This window comes from Drosophila obscura, unplaced genomic scaffold (genome assembly GCF_018151105.1).
Source record: "Drosophila obscura isolate BZ-5 IFL unplaced genomic scaffold, ASM1815110v1 contig_150, whole genome shotgun sequence".
Classification (NCBI taxonomy): domain Eukaryota; kingdom Metazoa; phylum Arthropoda; class Insecta; order Diptera; family Drosophilidae; genus Drosophila; species Drosophila obscura.
Window position 1 is genome coordinate 9,583,415 of NW_024542736.1, and position 18,614 is coordinate 9,602,028.

The 18,614-nt window shown below is 44.2% G+C and overlaps 2 protein-coding genes across 2 annotated transcripts; both read right to left on the reverse strand.

Annotated features, from left to right (window-relative positions):
• Positions 1-173: 173 nt before the first annotated feature.
• LOC111069435 (transcription factor SPT20 homolog) lies at positions 174-1,347 on the reverse strand. The gene is made up of 3 exons (XM_022359503.2): positions 1,220-1,347; positions 475-1,131; positions 174-396 (listed from the first exon to the last, which is right to left on the reverse strand). Exons 1-3 carry the CDS (start codon positions 1,312-1,314, stop codon positions 216-218), a joined length of 933 nt encoding a protein of 310 aa, XP_022215195.2. The 5' UTR covers positions 1,315-1,347; the 3' UTR covers positions 174-215.
• Positions 1,348-10,789: 9,442 nt separating this feature from the next.
• On the reverse strand, positions 10,790-14,712 carry LOC111069413 (farnesol dehydrogenase). The gene is made up of 5 exons (XM_022359471.2): positions 14,503-14,712; positions 14,285-14,450; positions 14,091-14,217; positions 11,232-11,367; positions 10,790-11,037 (listed from the first exon to the last, which is right to left on the reverse strand). Exons 1-5 carry the CDS (start codon positions 14,638-14,640, stop codon positions 10,861-10,863), a joined length of 744 nt encoding a protein of 247 aa, XP_022215163.2. The 5' UTR covers positions 14,641-14,712; the 3' UTR covers positions 10,790-10,860.
• Between the last annotated feature and the right edge of the window lie 3,902 nt (positions 14,713-18,614).

The following is an 18,614-nucleotide window of genomic DNA, read 5'->3' on the forward strand; positions in this document are numbered from 1 at the left end:
CTCCCCCTAAGTCAACTCTTCTGTATTTCCGCTTAGTCTGCCACAGATGCAGTTGTCATTTAGATGAAAATTGCATGAGCGCACATGCATGCTCATACGCTCACATGCACTCATGCAGGGGCACACGTGGAAGCGGGACAGCCCGGAAGCATGCAACACTTTCTTTACTGTCTATGCGCATCTTTATTAATTATGCCAGCGATTTAATTAAAAACTTAACCAGCTGTCGCCTTAAGCACAGAGGCACTCAACAGCGGGGTCGTCTCATAGCTGGGACAGGGCATGTTCATGCCACTGGTAGTGGTAGTGGGGTTGGGGGTGGGGCTGAGGACGGGGCCTACAGCCGATGGATAGCTGCAACTTGCTGGCGCTGCAGTTGCCGTGGATGGGGATGAGCTAATTAAAATGCATTGTTTAATGCAAATAATGGATTATAGTTGGTAGTTTTCAGTGTTCAGTTCAGTGTTTACTTACACCGGCTGAGTGCCAGCAGGCCTCGAGTGCGGCATGCTGGCAACGGGATCGAGTGATGGCAGTCCGGGTGGGAGTCTGTCGAAGGATGTGGCAATGTAGGCGGATGTTGGCGCCTGAACGGCTGCCACAGGCGGCGCCTTAACGATTTTTGGCTCGGTTTCTGGATATTGATATTGTTGTTGTTGCTGCTGCTGCTGCTGTTGAGCCTGAATTGGCTTTGGCGCTCTGAATAGCTGCTGGCCCTGTTGTTGCGATGCAGGATGCACATTGACGCCATTGAACCCTGGCAATATTTGAGGTTGTTGACTCGTTTGCCCCGCGGTCTGAGAGTTTTCATAAACAAAAAAGTGTTGCTGCTGTTGCTGTGGCTGTTGTTGCTGTGGCTGTGGCTGTGCTTGCTGCTGCTGTTGCTGTGGTTGCTGTTGCTTTTGCTGCGGTTGATTGGTGGCTGTGTTGCCTGCCTGTTGGCCCTGCCAATTTGGCCCACTTTGGCCCAGTAATTCCAGCAACAATGGCGCCAACGCTTCGCTGCCCGTGATTTCCTGGAGATGCTGATGCAGCCTATCCGGCTCTATCATCTGTGAGGGAAGGCGCTGAATGGTCAAACCCTGAGGCCTCCGGTCCGTGGCACCTCCCACGCGGTTAGAGTAAATCAAACTGCAAGTAAATACATAGTTTGCTCAATAGATTGACCCGCTCCACACAGAGAGACACACACAGAGAGAGAGACTTAGCTGCGACCTACTTTGTCAACTGCTGTTCAAACATTTGCCCCCCGGCCAGGCAGAACCAGAGACAGCCCACGGCCAAGTGGGGCAGAACGAGCCAATTTGAATACATATTTAAAGGCTTATTAGTGCCCGACCTGGAACCTTCCACTTCAAACTCCAGCTAGAAACTAAAAGCCCCAAATCCGGCATTAACTCAACACACACATCCGAAATTCTCCGGAGCCATGGATTCTCATTAAGAATGTCAGAGAGATGGAGAATAGCGATAGAGAGACGGAGCGGAGCGACAGAGTCCAATTTTGTGCTGTTTATATTTTGGCATTTCATTAGGTTTCCTGTTTTCTGGCATTAATTATTGGGGCTAATTATATATGCACATTAATATGCAAATATTATGGAGTGTGAACATTTTGATATGCAACATGCGATGGCCAAATTACCACACAGAGTTCTCAATCCGAGCCAGAGATCGGCACTGGAGTCGAGTGAGTTGAAATTTAAGTTGCCGAAGAAACATCTGCGAGAAGTTGACCCTGAAATAAATAAGTATAAATACGAGTATTTGTTTTGCTGGGGCATACAAGAGAGTTGGGTGGCAAGTTTGGAGGCAAACTGAAAACTCCTTTAGAATATAAGCAACGTCTTTGCTAATTGCATTTTACCTTAAAAATTATTTAAATTAAATTGAATATTGTTTAAATATCATTGGAATATTGGAATCATATACATGCATACATATGTACATAAATACATACCTACTTACATTACTGTTCATATCTATCGTTCAATTATACTCAACCCTAAGCAATATAATATAATAATATAATTTCAAATAATAAATAATATAATAAATAAATAAATAATAATATATAATAATATAAGCAACGTCTTTGCTAATTACTTTTTGCCATACAAAATATTAAAATTAAAATCAAATTATTTTAATATCATTGGAATATACATACATACATATATGTACATACATGCCTATTAACATTACTTTTCATATCTATCGTTCAATTATGCTCAACGCTAAGACTAAGCCAAACCCCTCACCCATGGCTGTCTTTCAAACTGTCACATGTGAGTCGCTAGCTTTAATAAATCCCAGCTGAAAGCTGACCCAAGCCATGGCCATGGCAATGGCTGTCAAACTGTAAAGTGACACTCAGCTATGGGGGATAGCAGCATATGCCCCTCCCTCGTCACCAGCCCCCTCCCTCGGTATATGTGGGGCAAAATGTTTTTCCATTAAATTACAAGCTGGCTGTCTACTCCATCGCTCCCCACCCTTCGCTGTCGCCATCAGCATCACTAGCCCCTTCGTCTGCGTGTTGGCCCGACCAGCAGAGTCATGAAATTTAGTGTTGGCGGCATAATTAGACCATCAATTGCGGAAAACTCATGACAGTCATGAATGGGCGTTTCCCGTGTGTGTGTGTGTGTGTTTGTGTGTGTGTGGGGCATAACCACAGGACAGTGGCTAGGGAGGTTCTGGGATAAAGTAATATGGCCCCCAAGCATAAACTCATCAGCGCCGGAAATGCTGACAGCGATGAGGACGAACCGAGCCACAAAGGCAACAGAGCCACCAAAGGCGGTCAGGCCAGAATGTTGACGTTGGCCGAGACTGTTGCTCCAGCACTACGAGTACAACAACAAAGACCAACCACAATGGCTTAAATAAAGTGAAAATGTAAGGGACAAATGCTGCTTTCGTCGCTCATAAATATTCACTTGAATATATATTTCTGGTCTACCCATAGAGGAGGACGACTAGGAGTAGGAGTAGCAGTACGTATGGTATGGGGCGTATGGCTGGACGCTTTCATTTTCAGCTGCTTTCGGTTTGGGGGCGCCAAAGTGTAAAACTGTTTGAGAGTGCATATTTTTATGACGATTTTTCGGCGACTGTGCTGGCCAGCCGAGTGTGAAAGTTAAGCACATAAATTACATGTGAGCCATCGCCGGGTCCTGCGAGAGGAATTAGGCGAGGAGCGACAAAAGCCCAGAAAACACTTAGAATATGGCAACAACCGCTCGCTGGGGGCGGACCACCCACCCACTCCTCTGCTGCCATGAAGTGCGGCTCGGCTCGGTGGCGCTTTTTAGTAAAATTACACGCTCTAATCCACAACTTTTGAGTGGGCATCATCAACCACAACCACCAGCATCACCGCCACCACCGTCCACCGTCCCACCAACATCACCTACACAACCACCGAAAAAAAAAAAGAAAAAGACGCTGAGAGCAACTTCTCCACGAGTGTGTGTGTGGGGCGAGATGAAAGGCGACAGCCGTGGGCATCAAGGGCTACAAGAATGCGCCAGACAGCGGCAAAGACCTAAACGCAAAACAAGCAAATCACACACATATGCATACACACACGCATACATATGTGTATGTACATTCGCACACAAGCTGCGCCTGAAAGTATGCAAAACATAATTCATGCTGATGAAATTGTATGCATGAATATATGAGAGGAGTGCTGCTGCTCCCCCACTGCCCCACTCGCTCTCATCCACCTACCAGACCTTCCGACCAGGGCTGGCTAAAAATCATATGCATCACGTGATTAAACGCGTCATGCATGAAAATGTAAAATATTGTGCAACCACATACGAGTACATGTGCCCCCCAGACAGACAGACAGACAGAGACTGAACCATACGGAGAGCAAGGGTGAGATGATGATGGCTAAAAAATATACCAATTCGTACTTCAGCTTGTCGAAGGTTATATGCCCTTACAGGGTTATCTAACGATTGATTTTTAATGCGATTGTACCCCATGAAGCAGCTGCAATTTCTTATCCAAGCAGGACATTGTTCCAAGTATCTTTGCGATAAATTCAAAACTGATAGACAGACATACAAGATACTGATCAAGAATACTTGAATGTGTATTATTAATGGTTTTAATTGTTTATTAAACCACTAACCAATTTAGTCAAAATTCCCATACCCACTTTTAGGGTATAGAAAAGGGAAAAAATTAGACCCTGCATATCATGTTTACTTGACTTGACTGGCAAGCAAAGTCAGGCGACGGCGACTGCGACTAGCAACTGAGTCTGGCATCCGTGACCAAAGCAAACGAGAGCAAACAAAACGCCTCGGTTACAAATTTTTCACAATTTTTCTCCCCTCCATTTAAATGGAGAGAAATGGCGAACGAGCTGAGCTGCTGATTCCTCCACTGACGGAGAATCCTGCCGTTGACGTAGATGAATCTGGGCAGCACGTGCTGGAGACGCCGCCAGACATTGGCTTGAACTTGGCCATAACCGAGCTGGAGCCAAACCCCCTACACACTCACACACTCACACACACACACACACCACTTTGGGGCGTGGCTCAGGCTGCATTGGGACCGGAAAATTGCAGTTTTGCGGCTTTAATCGGTTGGTTGCCAGGCGAATGCTGGATTGTGAATGTTAAATGAAGGTCAACGGCAACAGGCAAAAGTGAAATGAATATTCCATTCAAATGCTCACATTATTCATATGAATTGTGCGTCAAACGGTGGTTTGACTTTGTATCGTGAAAACGTTTTTTGTCAAAATAAATCAATTTAAATTGTAATAGATTTTTGTGAAATTATTCATAGCTGATTTGAGGCGAATATAGTGTAACAAATTAGGTGTACAGGCATTCAAGTAGTCCATTCCACTCACCTGCAGAACATTGTAGTCCTATCAGGATGTGTATAAATTTTGAGCTGTGGATTTCCAAAGGTTGAAGAACCAACCAAAAAGGTTGAAGAAGAACCACCTGCAAGTGAAAGGGAAATAAAAAACAAAATTATCACAGAACTTGCAGCATTTTCTAGACTAAAAAAAACTATTGCCAGCTAAATCACTTTCCAAATTCCAACTTGTCACACAAACAAACCGCTAGAGCAGCGCAATGCAAATGCAACTTTAAAGGGCATTCCCATCCCTCCTCCATGCAGTTTTAGCATATGGGAAACTCTTTTTTTTTTGTGGGAAAAAGACAAACTGGAGCATACTTTGTGGCGTGTCTGGGGGGTAAAATTTATTACTAGAACTTGTATATATCATTCAGAACAGAACTGGCGCCGCGCTCACTTTTCGAGAATTATGCCAGGCCGGAGCAACTAAAAGTTGCAGTTTAACTACTTTTCTACGACTTTTTCGCATTGCTGTGACCGGGGGAAAAAGAAGTCGAGTAAAATGCCGGAAAGAGCCTGAACTTTCTTCATTTGGTGCGGCACACTTTGTCGTAGTTGTGGCACTTGCCTCGCTTGATTATTTTAGTCGCTCCTTTAGTGCAGAGGCACCCGCTGCGCTGCTGCAGCAGCCTACAAACTGTGACAAATTCCCTCGGCTTTCTCCGGCCACGCCTGACACACATATTCCCATGGTTTTAGCATACTTCGGGTGCAGCGCAGTGCGGCCAGATTATTGCGGACACGTCGCAGCCACTCGCAGATAAAAGGCAAGAGAAGAGACAAAAACCACTGGGAACACTTTAGTGGAGCAGTCCGACATAAAAGTATCCTCTACTAAGTATCCTTTAAAAAGAGCTGAAAGTAGGGCAATGACAATTTTCTATGCGTTGCTGCAGAACCAGAACTATAACCGCTAATCCAGGCATCTTTATTGTGTTAGTTAGGGTGTAAAATGTACCTACTACTAACTAGTTTCTTTACCAGACATAAAAGCATCAACTCATGTATTCTCAGAGGAATATATTTATTTTACTTTACAAAAACTCGCAAAGTATATGGGGAAAAAATCAGAGAAAGGGCCTCCCACTCCCACAACCGAGTCCGAGCAGCCGAATGACATGTTTGGACAACCCACTTGCGTATTAGGAGCAGAGCAGCAACGGAGCAGCTGCCTCTTCATTAGGGACTCCATTGAAATTTAGCATGCCAAAGCAAGGCGATGCATACTTTAAGGCCATCTCGGACTGCAGCTCCTGGTGCCGGAGCAGGATGCAGGGGGTGCAGGGTGCAGAATGCAGAGAGATGCTTTCGAAAAAAAGAAAAACTTTGCTTTGCAGCAAATCAGCGAAAGCGCCAACAAACTATTAAAAACTTTTGCAGCAAGAAAAACTTGCAGGACCAAGACTTTCGCCTGCATCCTTCATCCTCCATCCTCAGTCTCTGTCTCAGCCTCAGCCTTGTTGCTGGTGATGGCATCCATATCTGACGAGTGCCAAAAAGCAAAAGTTTCCTTCTCCGGACCGATGCTGCTGCTGCTGCATACAATGTTTGTGCTGATTGCAGCTCGGCAAATGGCTTTTGATTTCACAAATCAAAACTTTCTTGTGAGCGAGCGCTGCGCACGTGATTTATGCCTGCGGCAGTGGCAGTGGCAGTGGAAGCTGGCGAGGATCGCCGGCGACATGCACGAGCGCCCCGCTGTAAAAACTTAGCCGGCCAACAGCAGAAGAGGGAAACCAAGAAATCCAAGACGCAATCCGGCCAGAAGTCCACACAAAGTTGCTCATTCTGTTTTGCAGCTTAATGCACATTTAGATTTCGCTCAGTGCGAGGCGAGGCAAGGCGAGGCGGGTGCATCCTAATGGCAGCCAAAAAAAAAAAAAAGGGAAGTGCAGGAAACTCTGCTCTAATGAAAACGGCATCCGCGTCCTAAACACTTTCCTCTAATTGCCACACCGCCAGCCAGGGCAGGGCAACTTCTCCTGTGAAATGAAAATAACATTGCATATCTTATGTGGCTGCTGGATCACCTGCATCTCTGAGTGGGTGCACACAGTGTGCATGGGTGTGTGTGTGTGTTTTGGCCAATTCATGTCTTAACGTCTGCAACTCATAAATAACATCAAATAATAGCCCCGTCTGCGGAGGGGATGCCGCGGCTCCTTCCTAATAAAGTGCCAGCAACAGGAACAGCAGCAGACCGAGTAACACCAGAACAACAACTGGCAAACAACAGCGCCACACTTGCAACAATTGGCAGCAGTAGCAACAGCATCAGCAACCGAGTTGCCATTGCAGTTTGCCAGCTGCCACTGCCACTGCCACACCCGCAGCACCGAAAAACTTTTGTGGTCGTGCATTCGCTTAGCGCTAAATGCAGCAGAGTTAACTCTTTATGTGAGCACAGCACAGGCACAGGCACACCCTGGTCACGTGATCGGACTCAAAACCCGAATGTACCCTGTAAAGGTAGAGGGGTGAGATATACACCTCACATCCAAAAAGCAGCTGCAAACATCCTCCATCTTCCGTCTCTCTACCCTGATGCCAGCGTACACCACTCTACCCTGGCTTAGTTTCGTTTTCTGCTCACTTATCAGGTGGCTGCGTAGCCGGCCAACAAATTTGGGCTAATTAGTTGGACTTAAACGCGGCTTATGTGCCGCCTAATGGCAGCTACGCTTGCAGTGCCAACCCCAAGCCCACACCCAAGCCGACTCAACCCCTTGCGAGCTGAAATGCTGCCACAAATGGTTAGCATACTTCTGGGCGGACGAGCATTTAATATATGTAATTGCAGTTACTGTGCTTCCCCAAAGAAGCACCAAAACAACCAAAGCAGCAGCAACAAAAACAAAACAAAAACATACTTTATAATGTTGCCAACAATTTTTGGGGAACCAACTCAGAAATTGTGCTACAGGATAGGGCTGATGCCGCTGCCTGACCTCGTTGGGTAGAAGGACACAAATTGTCAGTAGACCACAAAACACGCAAACATTAAGGCCACACTGGAACACCACCCACCCCACACACACACACACACACTGGGATATTGGTGTCGCACCGCTCTGGTCCCTTTGGCGGCTCATCTGTTTTGTCATGTCATTGAAGCGTAAATGAAACATTTGCGACGCTTGTTTAATTAAAATATATTTTAATTTAATCAAAATTTGTCTCGATGTGCCTGCGTGTGGCTATAACGACAGCAACCAACAAGCATTATGCCCGACACCGTTTTGCCATTTTACATTAAAATTGTTCGCATAGTTTTTCGGGTTTTAAAATGGTTTTTCTGCACCGTCGTTTACATCGTCCTCGCCCCTGGCAGCTGTCGCTTTACACGCTTTAAAATTCCAACAAAGTTTTGTAGTTGTTTTGTAGAAGTCGTCTTACGAACGCCCCCTTTTACCTTTCCCTGTCTCTGCGTCTCTGTCCCAGTCCTTGCACTCTCTCTCTCTGTCACGCTCTTGAGTGTCATGTTGTACAGGTGTCAATTGTGGGCGTGGCACTTAATTAAATCATTCTGTCGTCCCTTGATTAATTGTCACATAACAAACATTCTGTGGATTGCGTGTGAGCAGGGACAATGGCTGAACGCGGTTATGGAAAGACTAAGGGGGAATGGCGGGGGAAAGTCACTTATGTGACGGAAAAAGTGAAAACGTTGAAAACTTTTCACTTGTAGAGTAAGTCAATTTGTAGAGTCATGAATCATGAACGTTTTGAAGCAACTGAATTATTTCTTTCGAAGTTTTCGCCTAAACCCAAATTGTAGGTAATATTTTCATAATGTTATTTATAATAATATAATAATAATAATAATATATATATATAATAATAATATAATAATATATATATAATATTTTATTATACTTAGTTTGAGAGATAAAATTGCTCTAAAACGCATTCTAGTTGTTTATTTACAAAGTTTCCTCAACTTTATGATATGTACGCGTACATATGTAAAGTTTACACCTTTTAATGTATACTTTACACCATCCTTGGACTGAGGTTAGAGGTTGGCTAAAGCACTGAGCAATTCAATTAAATGCTCTGGCTTGCAGGAAAAGTTTTTCTAATTTAATTGGACGTTTTGTTTGCACAAGCCGCGAGTATTTTTCTGTGGCCATTGTTACCATGTAATTTGCCCAGAGCTTCGTTTTATTCGATTTAGAATGGGCTAAAGTGCAACCCTGCACCCATGACGTATGAGTGATATAAATATAATAAAAGGCGGCACCGAACGAACAGCAGCGCTAATTGCCAGAAATACTCGTAAATGCAATATAAGTTCGGCCTCGACAAATGTTATTACAATTATAATGGAAAGCAACACCAGCGGAAGGCTGCGATGTGCCATGAAAAATGCATATTTGGGCTTAACCGAAAAATAAACAAGGCCAACGCAGAACAGTGCAGGGGGGCTGGAAGCTGTGGGGGGTTGCCTGCACCGTGATGTGTGCAACAAAAATTCTTTCGCGCTTCGTTTCGTTTGGTTTTTGCATGCCACAGCGCGCGCTGAGCCGAAAAGTATGCAACAATAAATTCCACCATGACGCCAGCTTTTCATTTATTTCAAACCCCACCCACCCACCACACCCCATCACACCCACCAGCCAAATCCATCCACTCCGGTCTGACCCACCCCACGGAAAGTGGTAGAAAATAAATAAAATCAAGTACATTCTGTGCGCCAATTTTCTATCAATTTTCATGGAAACTTTCCATCGCCCCCGGGCCACCTAAAATATTTACAATTGTACATTTGTGTGGTCTGCTTGGTAGCCAGTTTGATGACCATCAAGCCAGGGCCTCTTGATCTTTTCTATATGTGCTATCTTCAGTTCTGGCCACTTTAGTTTATGGCCCCATAAATTCTGTTGCCCCCCCGTATGTGAGCATTTCGTTTGATGGCTTTTCTCCAATTGATTTTCAAGCCTTAGCCGTTGGGATCTCTGTTAGTTAACAGCTTGCACAACTGTACCACATGCATGCGATGAAATTTATGGCCGACCAATCGAAACAATTGCTTGACTTGTGCCCGATTGCATCTTTCTATGCACAAAAGGCTCGTTGTGACAGCATTCACGACTATCTTCCTGGCCAAGCTGCACCTGCATTTTACGGACTGTCAACTGCAACGTTGTTCTGTCCCGTTTATGTGCATTTTTTGAACTGCTCTCGCTCACACACTCCTTCTTGTGGGTTTCAGTATTTGCCGCTTGAGTATCTTCGGTTTGGGCTTGCTGGCATGCAAATACTCTCCTGCAGTCGAGATAAAGTTGATTTTTGATTTGCCAGCAGACCCACTGAGGCATGCGGCGACATGAAGCCATCCAAGTGCCCAACCGCTCAGAAACCGAATCTCTTGTTCAGTAATTACAAAAATACGATAAGACTGGGAGCAGCCAGTCAGTCAGTTGGAAAACGAATAAACGAATACTTGAATACCAATACAAATATTCATGGCCTGTTCTTGAGGGAACAATCAAAATATAATGGAATATGTTATGCCAGATTATCGATAGGGCTCATGTCTGCACGGAGCCAAAAATGTGTCAAACACTGAGTAGGGACTGCATATGTATAAATATTAATGGTATTGATGGTTTCTCAACTGTAACGAAACCAAAATGAAAATCAAGCCTTTTCCAAAATCCCAGCTAAACTTTGATATGAATAGTTTTATGTCCAGCATGCCTATCTTATCATTTAATTTATATTCAATATGCACTTATTTAGCGCTTTAAATATGAGAGTAATTTATTTTAATTAATTTATCAAATTGAATATCTTTATTAACATTTATTCAAATTTAATGGGAATTGATAAGTATCAAAAACATATCTAAGTGCAGAGATATTTTATATAAATTGTGTAGATATTTAATTAAAAGTGAAATACATGTTTTATCTATGTGTATGGTATGTGGCCATCGTCGTTGTAGTGGGAACATTAATTAACCTTTCGCATCTGCTGCAGGATTATGTCCTCGATCTGAACTCCATCGGGCGTATCGAGTGCATACAGCACGGCTTTGGCCACATCCAGGGGCTGCAGCTTGGGCAGCTCGGCCACCGCCTGCGAGTAAACACTGAGAAAATCCGTGTCCACCATACCGGGACAGATGCTCTGTTGGGGATAAAGACGGACGAGTGCCGCTTGGTTACCAGACGCGTACTTCATGTTTGATGGCCATGCAAATTTTCCCCAATGGATTGGGTGATGGGTGATTGGTGATGGATGGGGGTGGGGGTGGCGTTGGTGGTGTATGGTGGATGGATGGGGGTGAGTGGAGTGCCATGTATGCACTGCATTTAACTTACCGTTAATTTAATATTTAATTTGAGAAAATGTATTTCCTGGCGCACCGTTTGGCAGAGTGCCGTAATTGCATGCTTCGTGGCCGGATAAACGCTGAATAAGGGTACCGGCACTTCCGGTATGCGATGCCCGAGGACGCTGTCAAACGCCAGGCAGAAAGGCAGCAGAGTGGGCAATGTAGGCACATACGGAGACAAGCAGACAAAGTGTGTGTATGTGTGCGTGAGTGTGGGTAAATAAAGTCAACATAACGGATTTAAGCACTTAAAACAGCAACAAAAAAACAATGACGGAAACGAGAGACAGAGACAGAGCCCGGAACAGCAGCAACACTTACGAAAAATGGCGGTCAGCAGCTGACACGGCCTCCACACGCAACCCCCTACAATCCGCACTTTGCATGCCTCAAAGAATGTGTTGTGTCCCGTGTCCGTGTCCGTGTCCAGGTCCGTGGCCGTGTCCGAGTCGGAGTAGGAGTTCTGTCTCGCCCCATCTGCCTGCATGTCGCCGTGCATTTTGTGCAAACATTGCGTAAACTTCTTTTAATTTAACAGCCAGGTGACCGTAGCCATACGTTTTCGGGGACGATGGCATTTAAAGCAAACAGCTCCATACTCAGCCCCAGAATCGGCCACGCCACCGTCCTGCCAGCATCCCAGTGCACTTTTTTTAATTAATTAAGTCTTAATATTATTTCATTGACATTAAGCGAAAATGCATATTGACGACCACTGGCCCACCCCACAGCGTCACACGCTCATTAGCAACGCCTCACTGGACTGTTTCAGCTTCGACTCCGAACGGCCGCGCATTGTCTTCGACTCCCAGTGCACCGCCCATCAAATAAATACATTTTCTCATTAATTAACGTTTGCGAATTTCGAAGTCTCCTTTCGCGCTGCTCAATTGTATTCGGTTTTGACAATATGGCCGTGTCCGTTGCTCATTATGGCGCAAAAAAGCGCTGTGCATTTATGGATTGAGTGTCCTTAAAGCAAATTCGATGCAGAAGTTTAAAAAAAAAACAGGAAGAGTTGAGTCAAGTCCCACCACCAATTTCCATACGTTTGCCCATCATTTTCTGTAAACTTTTCACTCATAACTCTTCAATTTTTGCTCGAATCAATAAGATTAATGTTGACTTTATAGAATATAGGCATACAATTTGTATTCCATGAATTTCCATGAATGGAAAAGCATGCTCACCCACAGTGCGTATACGCAATTATTCAATTTATCCATTTGCTCATGGGCAAACGGCAATAATTGCTATCTGCTATGGGGTATGTACATGTGGCATGTATGTACATGTGTACTGCACTCAAGTAAATTTCATTAAAATTAAATCAATGCAATTTGAAATTAAAGCCATAGCGCAAATCAAACATTCGGCTTAATGCGCAACATTTTTGATTTTAAATGCGTCGCGCATTGGAATTCATGAAATAATAAAAATCATCGATGGTCGTAGGCAGAGGGGTGGCTTGGTGATTGGTGGGTTGGGCGAGCTGCGGGTGGAATGGAAAATGCAAATGCAATACGCATTCAGCTTAATGCAAAATACTTAATTATGTTGAATAATTGAGTTGTTGTTGTTGTTGTTGCTGTTGCTGGTTCTGGTGTTGCTGCGGCTGTTGCTGCCGGATTCTGGAGTTGTTTGTGCAAACACATTGGCCATGCAAAGCTTTTAATGCACCACCCACACCGCAAAAGCACAACAACAGCAAAGGAGTCGAGTGGCAAGGCCGCAGCATCAGATACCCTCTCAACTACATCGTTTATCGCATGGCAGCTATGGGAAATATATTTTCATCCGACTAAAGAGCTAAGCAGTTGTTTAATTTTTGCACTATCTGATAGCTGGGACAAGAAACGATTCCAAAAGTCCTATTACCCTCTCCAAGGGTATTGCAAGAGCAACAGCAGCGAGAGAGATGAACATGATTGAACAGGAAGAGTTTGGCTTGTGCTTGGTCACCCCCTCCCTGGTCCTCTCTCTCCCACTCTCTTTGTCTCACTGCCTGTCACTCTCTTTGCTTTCAGCATTTAAATATCAATAAATGTTTGTGCTGTTGTGCTGTTTGTTTGCCGCATGGCTTTTAATTTAATTTAAATAACGCACCAACCCCACTCCACTCACTATTCTGCACCACCTCAACCATCACATCAACAGCAAGGGTGGGGGTCGCGGTGGAGGAGTCGAGTCCTTTTTGCGCGATTCATGCAATATGCATGCGTTGCCCAACACTGGGCAACGCTATTGACTGCATGGCTGCATGGCTGCTCTGTTTGCACTTTCATTAAGCCCCAATCGGACACACCCACCCACGCACACCCACGACATAATTTGGCAAATATTTTGGCACTCAAGGCAGAAGCTTTTGGTCAGCCTGTGTTTCCCATGTAAGCAAAACTATAATACAAATATGTGCGCGTTTGCTAACTGATTTACCTTCTCTTCCGCCATGCACACCGCATAAATGAACATACATATGTGCATACGCATACATATACGCATATGGCTGTGTAGCTGTGTGGCTGTGTGGGTGCACGCACTAATTTCAGTTTAAGCCTAATTTACGTATTTTAGCTGCGTAAACAGCATTCGGAAAACGTTAACAATCAACAAAGACTAGCATTTGTATTGCTGTTCATAATTTGTTAATGAATAAGTGAGAATAAGTCTTGTATGGCTTCGTTTTACTATCCAATGCTCTTTCTGTGAACCAGAAATCAAGATTATGTTATATAAAGTTCACAGAAGAGAGACGGAAAGGAACCTTTTTTGTAAACATTATTTCTAACCCATATATGGGAATTTATAAGAATATTAATTGACCCTAGCTAATAAAGATACTCACCTATTCATGACCACAATATGTCCCCGAGCATTAGACACAGCCATGAGCTTGAGACCCTCCCGTAGGCAGCTGGCTGTGGCTACCACATTCGTGTCGAAAAGCTCCTTTATGTCCTTGGTCGATGACTCTGGAAGTGTGTTGTAAGGAAATTCTTTGTTTTTTTCGTGATTTAATCTACGTGAATCATCACTAACCAGTGAGAAAGTTGGCCTTTAGGATGCCAGCGTTGCAGACAAGGACATGAATGCAGTGGAATTTCTCGCGTAGCCAGGTGAAGGCTCTCATCAACTGCTGCTCATTGTTCAGGTCGCACTCATGGGCCAAGATCTTTCCCTCGCCTTTCACCTGATCTTTGAGAGCCTACAAAATATCGTCGATAGCAAACAGGGTATGTACAATATTTAATTCTTACCTCAATGAGCTGCACTCGCCGGGCGAGACCAACGACAGTCATGCCGGAATTGGCTAGCAGCACAGCCGTTGCTGCCCCAATGCCCACTGAGGCGCCCGTCACCACAGCCACCTTGTTTCGCCAGTAGGAATTATCCATGACTTAAGAGCAAAAGACACACAATTTGTAGGGTGCCGGAAAAGTAGAGACGACCTGTCAGCTTCGTAGGTCGGTAGCAACTGACTCTGGATGCTGTCAGCGATCGTGGATGCAGCTAAAGCAGCCATAGTACAGCACAGTGGGCGAAAAGTGAAGAGAACGTGCTCTAAAAGTGACCTTCATTAGGTTGATCTTCTACGTCTTCGATTTATGTGCCATATATTTTATTTTGCAACCTTCTTTTGGCATTTTTAAGAGCTGACATGACCCACAGTACGATCAGCGTTCGGCTTCTTCTTCTTGCGGTTCAGGGGCCAGGGACGAGTTTCCCTTTGATTGCAGCTGCTGGACCAGTCACTTTTAATTGATTGCAATTTACTTTCTGTCATATTGTATGGCTGCACTAGGTTTTGCACTTGTCCCATTCCAAGCCCTCCCCCGGCACTTTTCACGGAGCATTGCACTCGTTTTGCGTTTCTCTTGGGCTTTCAACTATGTTTTCTCGCATTTTCTTTTGTTTGCCTGGGGTTTTGCGGATATCTGATACCAAATGAAAAATCTCATTTCGCTTTGCGGCTTTGGTTTGTTGTCACTAATCTCTCGGGCTGACACTTGGGGATTATTTTCATACTTCTATTCAAAAAACTAAAACCAGTGCGGCTAAAAGGAGAGGGACTTGGGCACAGAGAATAAAAGACACGCAGGGAGGAGCATGGAGCATGGTGCTAGTGAAACTATGGATACAGTTCATATCTAAAAAACAACCACGATTTTTTATGGAAAGTACAAGTTGTTCATTATCAATCCAGCATTTTTTTTCAAATATTTTTGGTCGCAATTATTTAAAACCCAGAATAAAATACTTTATATTCCAACTTTTGGCTTAATTGTGCTTAAAATATTTCGTTGTTGCTGTTCCACACATTTGCAGGAATCAATAATCATTTTTACATACATATGGATGAATAGCAAAAAACCTTTACAAAGAATGCTTGGCTGTGCGTTAAGGAAGATACCAATATTTCAGTTGGATCAGCAAAAAAAAATCGGATCCCTATTTCTCGTGCAAATAGGCCAAATCGGTTAATGACCAGGAAAAGTACTTGTATTTATATATATATGTATTTTTATATATATCTACCACTAATCCCTACCCAATGCTTTCCTTCCTGTAATTACCATTTACATTTTTAGATAGTTTACATATATTGTTGGCTATTTTACTTCATTTAAGTACCATTGCATGTAAATATTCAATTAAGCCTGGGCTGCCATTTCATTTGTTCGCACATGCGAATGCGGATCGTACGGCATTGGTGGCGCTCGTCTATAGGCTGGATCCGATGGTGGACGCTACGCTGATAGGGATCTTCTGGTCTCTGATACGGTGTCCCCGGATATCCGGCTGTCGGTGGTCCCTGCGGCATAATTTGTTGCACCCGGCTTAGCCATCTATATGTTTATAGAATAAATGTTTGTTATAGTTTCTTGGATATATTCCTAAGTATCTTAGATCTCACATCTTTTGTCTTGAGGCTGGGTGTTGAACGTGACGAACTGGAGTCAGAGCGCGAGGGCAGCGGGCGTTCCTGTTAGATGCCGTTACTGCTGGGCTTCTCCAGACGTTCGCCGTTGAGGCTTTCACGATCGCGATCGTGATCACGATCCATAATCTATTTCGGCGACTAAACCGTCTGGCAAGAGGCCCACACCACATCTCTTGCGTGCATTTTTCTGGTGCATAGGGTCGGGTTCCTCGTCCAAACCTTGCCAGACCAGACCCGGCATGACGGCGATAAACGTCATGTTATAGATGAACTTTTGCAGTCGGGTCGGTAGTCTTATCTCCATCCAAGGCGCCGGGCGCCTTCCGAGCTCCACGGATTGGATTGCATTGCTTTTGTTTCCACTTTATCCCAATTCAATTTTTCCCAATTGCGGAAAAACGGTATTGGAACTATAAAAATCAAATTGGAGCTCACACTTAAACGCAAAATTGAGCTCCGTGTTGTTTTTCCGGTCTCAATTGAGATGGTCAAATCATCCAGCTACGGAATTGGTCAAATAATCGTTTCCAACTCCGGAGTTGACCATCTCTAGATAAAATATACCGAAATACCGCAATCCCCTTCGTTGCACTACCGCCCGCTTGTGGCATGCTTCAATTCAGCATTTCTAAGAGTTCCAATGCTTATAGATCAGTGGCGCTCTCATGGTGTCAGCGGGCGTTCCTCGAACTACAAAATTCGTTTGTCATTTGTCATGTCCTGTAATGTAATGTGTAGTGTAATGTAACTATCCTGTAGATAGTTCATAGTTCCAAAAACGGACGCAGATATTAAATATCATGGTATGGCAGCCCGCGGCAATTACGAATTGCACGAGTCTGGCAACGCCACATAAATAATAATAAATAATAATAATAATAATAAATAATAAAAAAAAATATAAAAAAAATAATACATAAATAAAATATTTCTTTAAAAATTGTCGCATAAAATTTTAAATTTATTTTCATCATAAATATTTGCTTTAGCGAGTAATTGCTGAGAATTTTGGAGTGTTTATTAACAAAATAAGGGCAACAATACGGGTAATTATATTGGCCATATGAGTCGCTAGCAATCGGCCCAGCATTTCGAACTAAAAGTACGATTGCTACTAAAATTTGTACTAGTCGGCTAAACTATCCATAGCCACTTTTAATATTTCAGTAAGATCTAATAGTGAGGGGCATTGCGTTTGAACTGCCTGTTGCAGAAGTCCTTCAAGTCCCCAGAGGGAGACGAACCCAACCTTGTCCAATCAAAGTCATAATGTGATATGGCAACGTATCCTTCATCCCGTATCGGGTCTCCTGCTGTGCGCTCTACGAGTATCTAAACAGGATTTTGCGCATTAGACACTCTTTTAAATGGATAAGTGTAACCCAGTCCCGCATGAGCAGCAGCCGCAGCAGCGGCAGCGTCTTCGTCAAGGACAGCGCCTTTGGTGGTGGTCAGCCAATCATTAATATCCTTGACCAGTAAGCGCCTTGGACAGCCTTGGACGGCGCAATCTGGTGGTGTAAAGACAATAAAATTGTATTGTAAATCGTTTATCTTCATTACGCGGCCAGCGTCAAAACTCTGCAAATAACCGCAATAAACCGGTTGCCGTTTCACAGTCATAACTGACCAGGTTCTCGGGTTCAAGTGTCCACCCCATCGCAACCCCATCCCCATCCAGAACAGCAAGGCACAGCACCACCCATTCTAACCCAATGCAACCCCTGCAACTGCAACCTTTTGTCCAAGCCCGGGGGTCGTAATTATATTTCTTTTGTGTGTCCATTTTAGTTTGTCTTTTCATTGCCTTGTTCTTAAGATTAAGCTTTTGTTTTTCCATTTAACGCTTAATTTCAACATTTTGATGCCCTAACGCGATTCGCTGACCCCTCGTTATCCAGCGGCCACTGCCACTGGTAACAGTAGGAGCTGCCTGAATCGAGATCGGTTACACAATATCCTCGATCCCCGATCCACGACCCCTGATGTCTCTTCGGGCAAACGCAACTGACCGCAACTAAGCAAACACTTGGACTTGGTCGCGCCAACGGGTTATTACGCTTCGATTCGCATTTGACTTATGCTGGATGTGAATGGAGAAAAAAAACGGCTTTAATTGCATTAGAAAACCCTGCAACGGGTTCCCCTTCCACCACTGACCGCTGGCCATTGTGCGTCGCCCTGGTTTTTGTTTGTTTTACCGACTGGACCTGGCCCCGTTTAACCTTTTCAATATTCTAGGCTATTGTCCCACGGCCAGCGGTCAACTTTTAATGCACTTTCCGGTCATGGCTGAGTACACTTCAGACTGTCCAGAACTTCTTGTTTGTACTTCACTGTTAAGCGGATCAGTTTCAGTTTCAGATTGCAGATTGCCCCACTCCCTGGCTTTCGTTGCGGTTGAACTTTGATTTGATTTGCATGTGT

Coding starts and splice junctions, on each gene's coding strand:
- LOC111069413 (XM_022359471.2), bottom strand. CDS start 14,640: ATGGATAATTCCTACTGGCGAAACAAGGTGGCTGTGGTGACGGGCGCC. Junction 14,451..14,502: donor GGCGAGTGCAGCTCATTGAG/GTAAGAATTAAA, acceptor GATATTTTGTAG/GCTCTCAAAGATCAGGTGAA. Junction 14,218..14,284: donor AAAGGCCAACTTTCTCACTG/GTTAGTGATGAT, acceptor ACACACTTCCAG/AGTCATCGACCAAGGACATA.
- LOC111069435 (XM_022359503.2), bottom strand. CDS start 1,314: ATGTATTCAAATTGGCTCGTTCTGCCCCACTTGGCCGTGGGCTGTCTC. Junction 1,132..1,219: donor TTTGAACAGCAGTTGACAAA/GTAGGTCGCAGC, acceptor ATTTACTTGCAG/TTTGATTTACTCTAACCGCG. Junction 397..474: donor CCTGCTGGCACTCAGCCGGT/GTAAGTAAACAC, acceptor CATTTTAATTAG/CTCATCCCCATCCACGGCAA.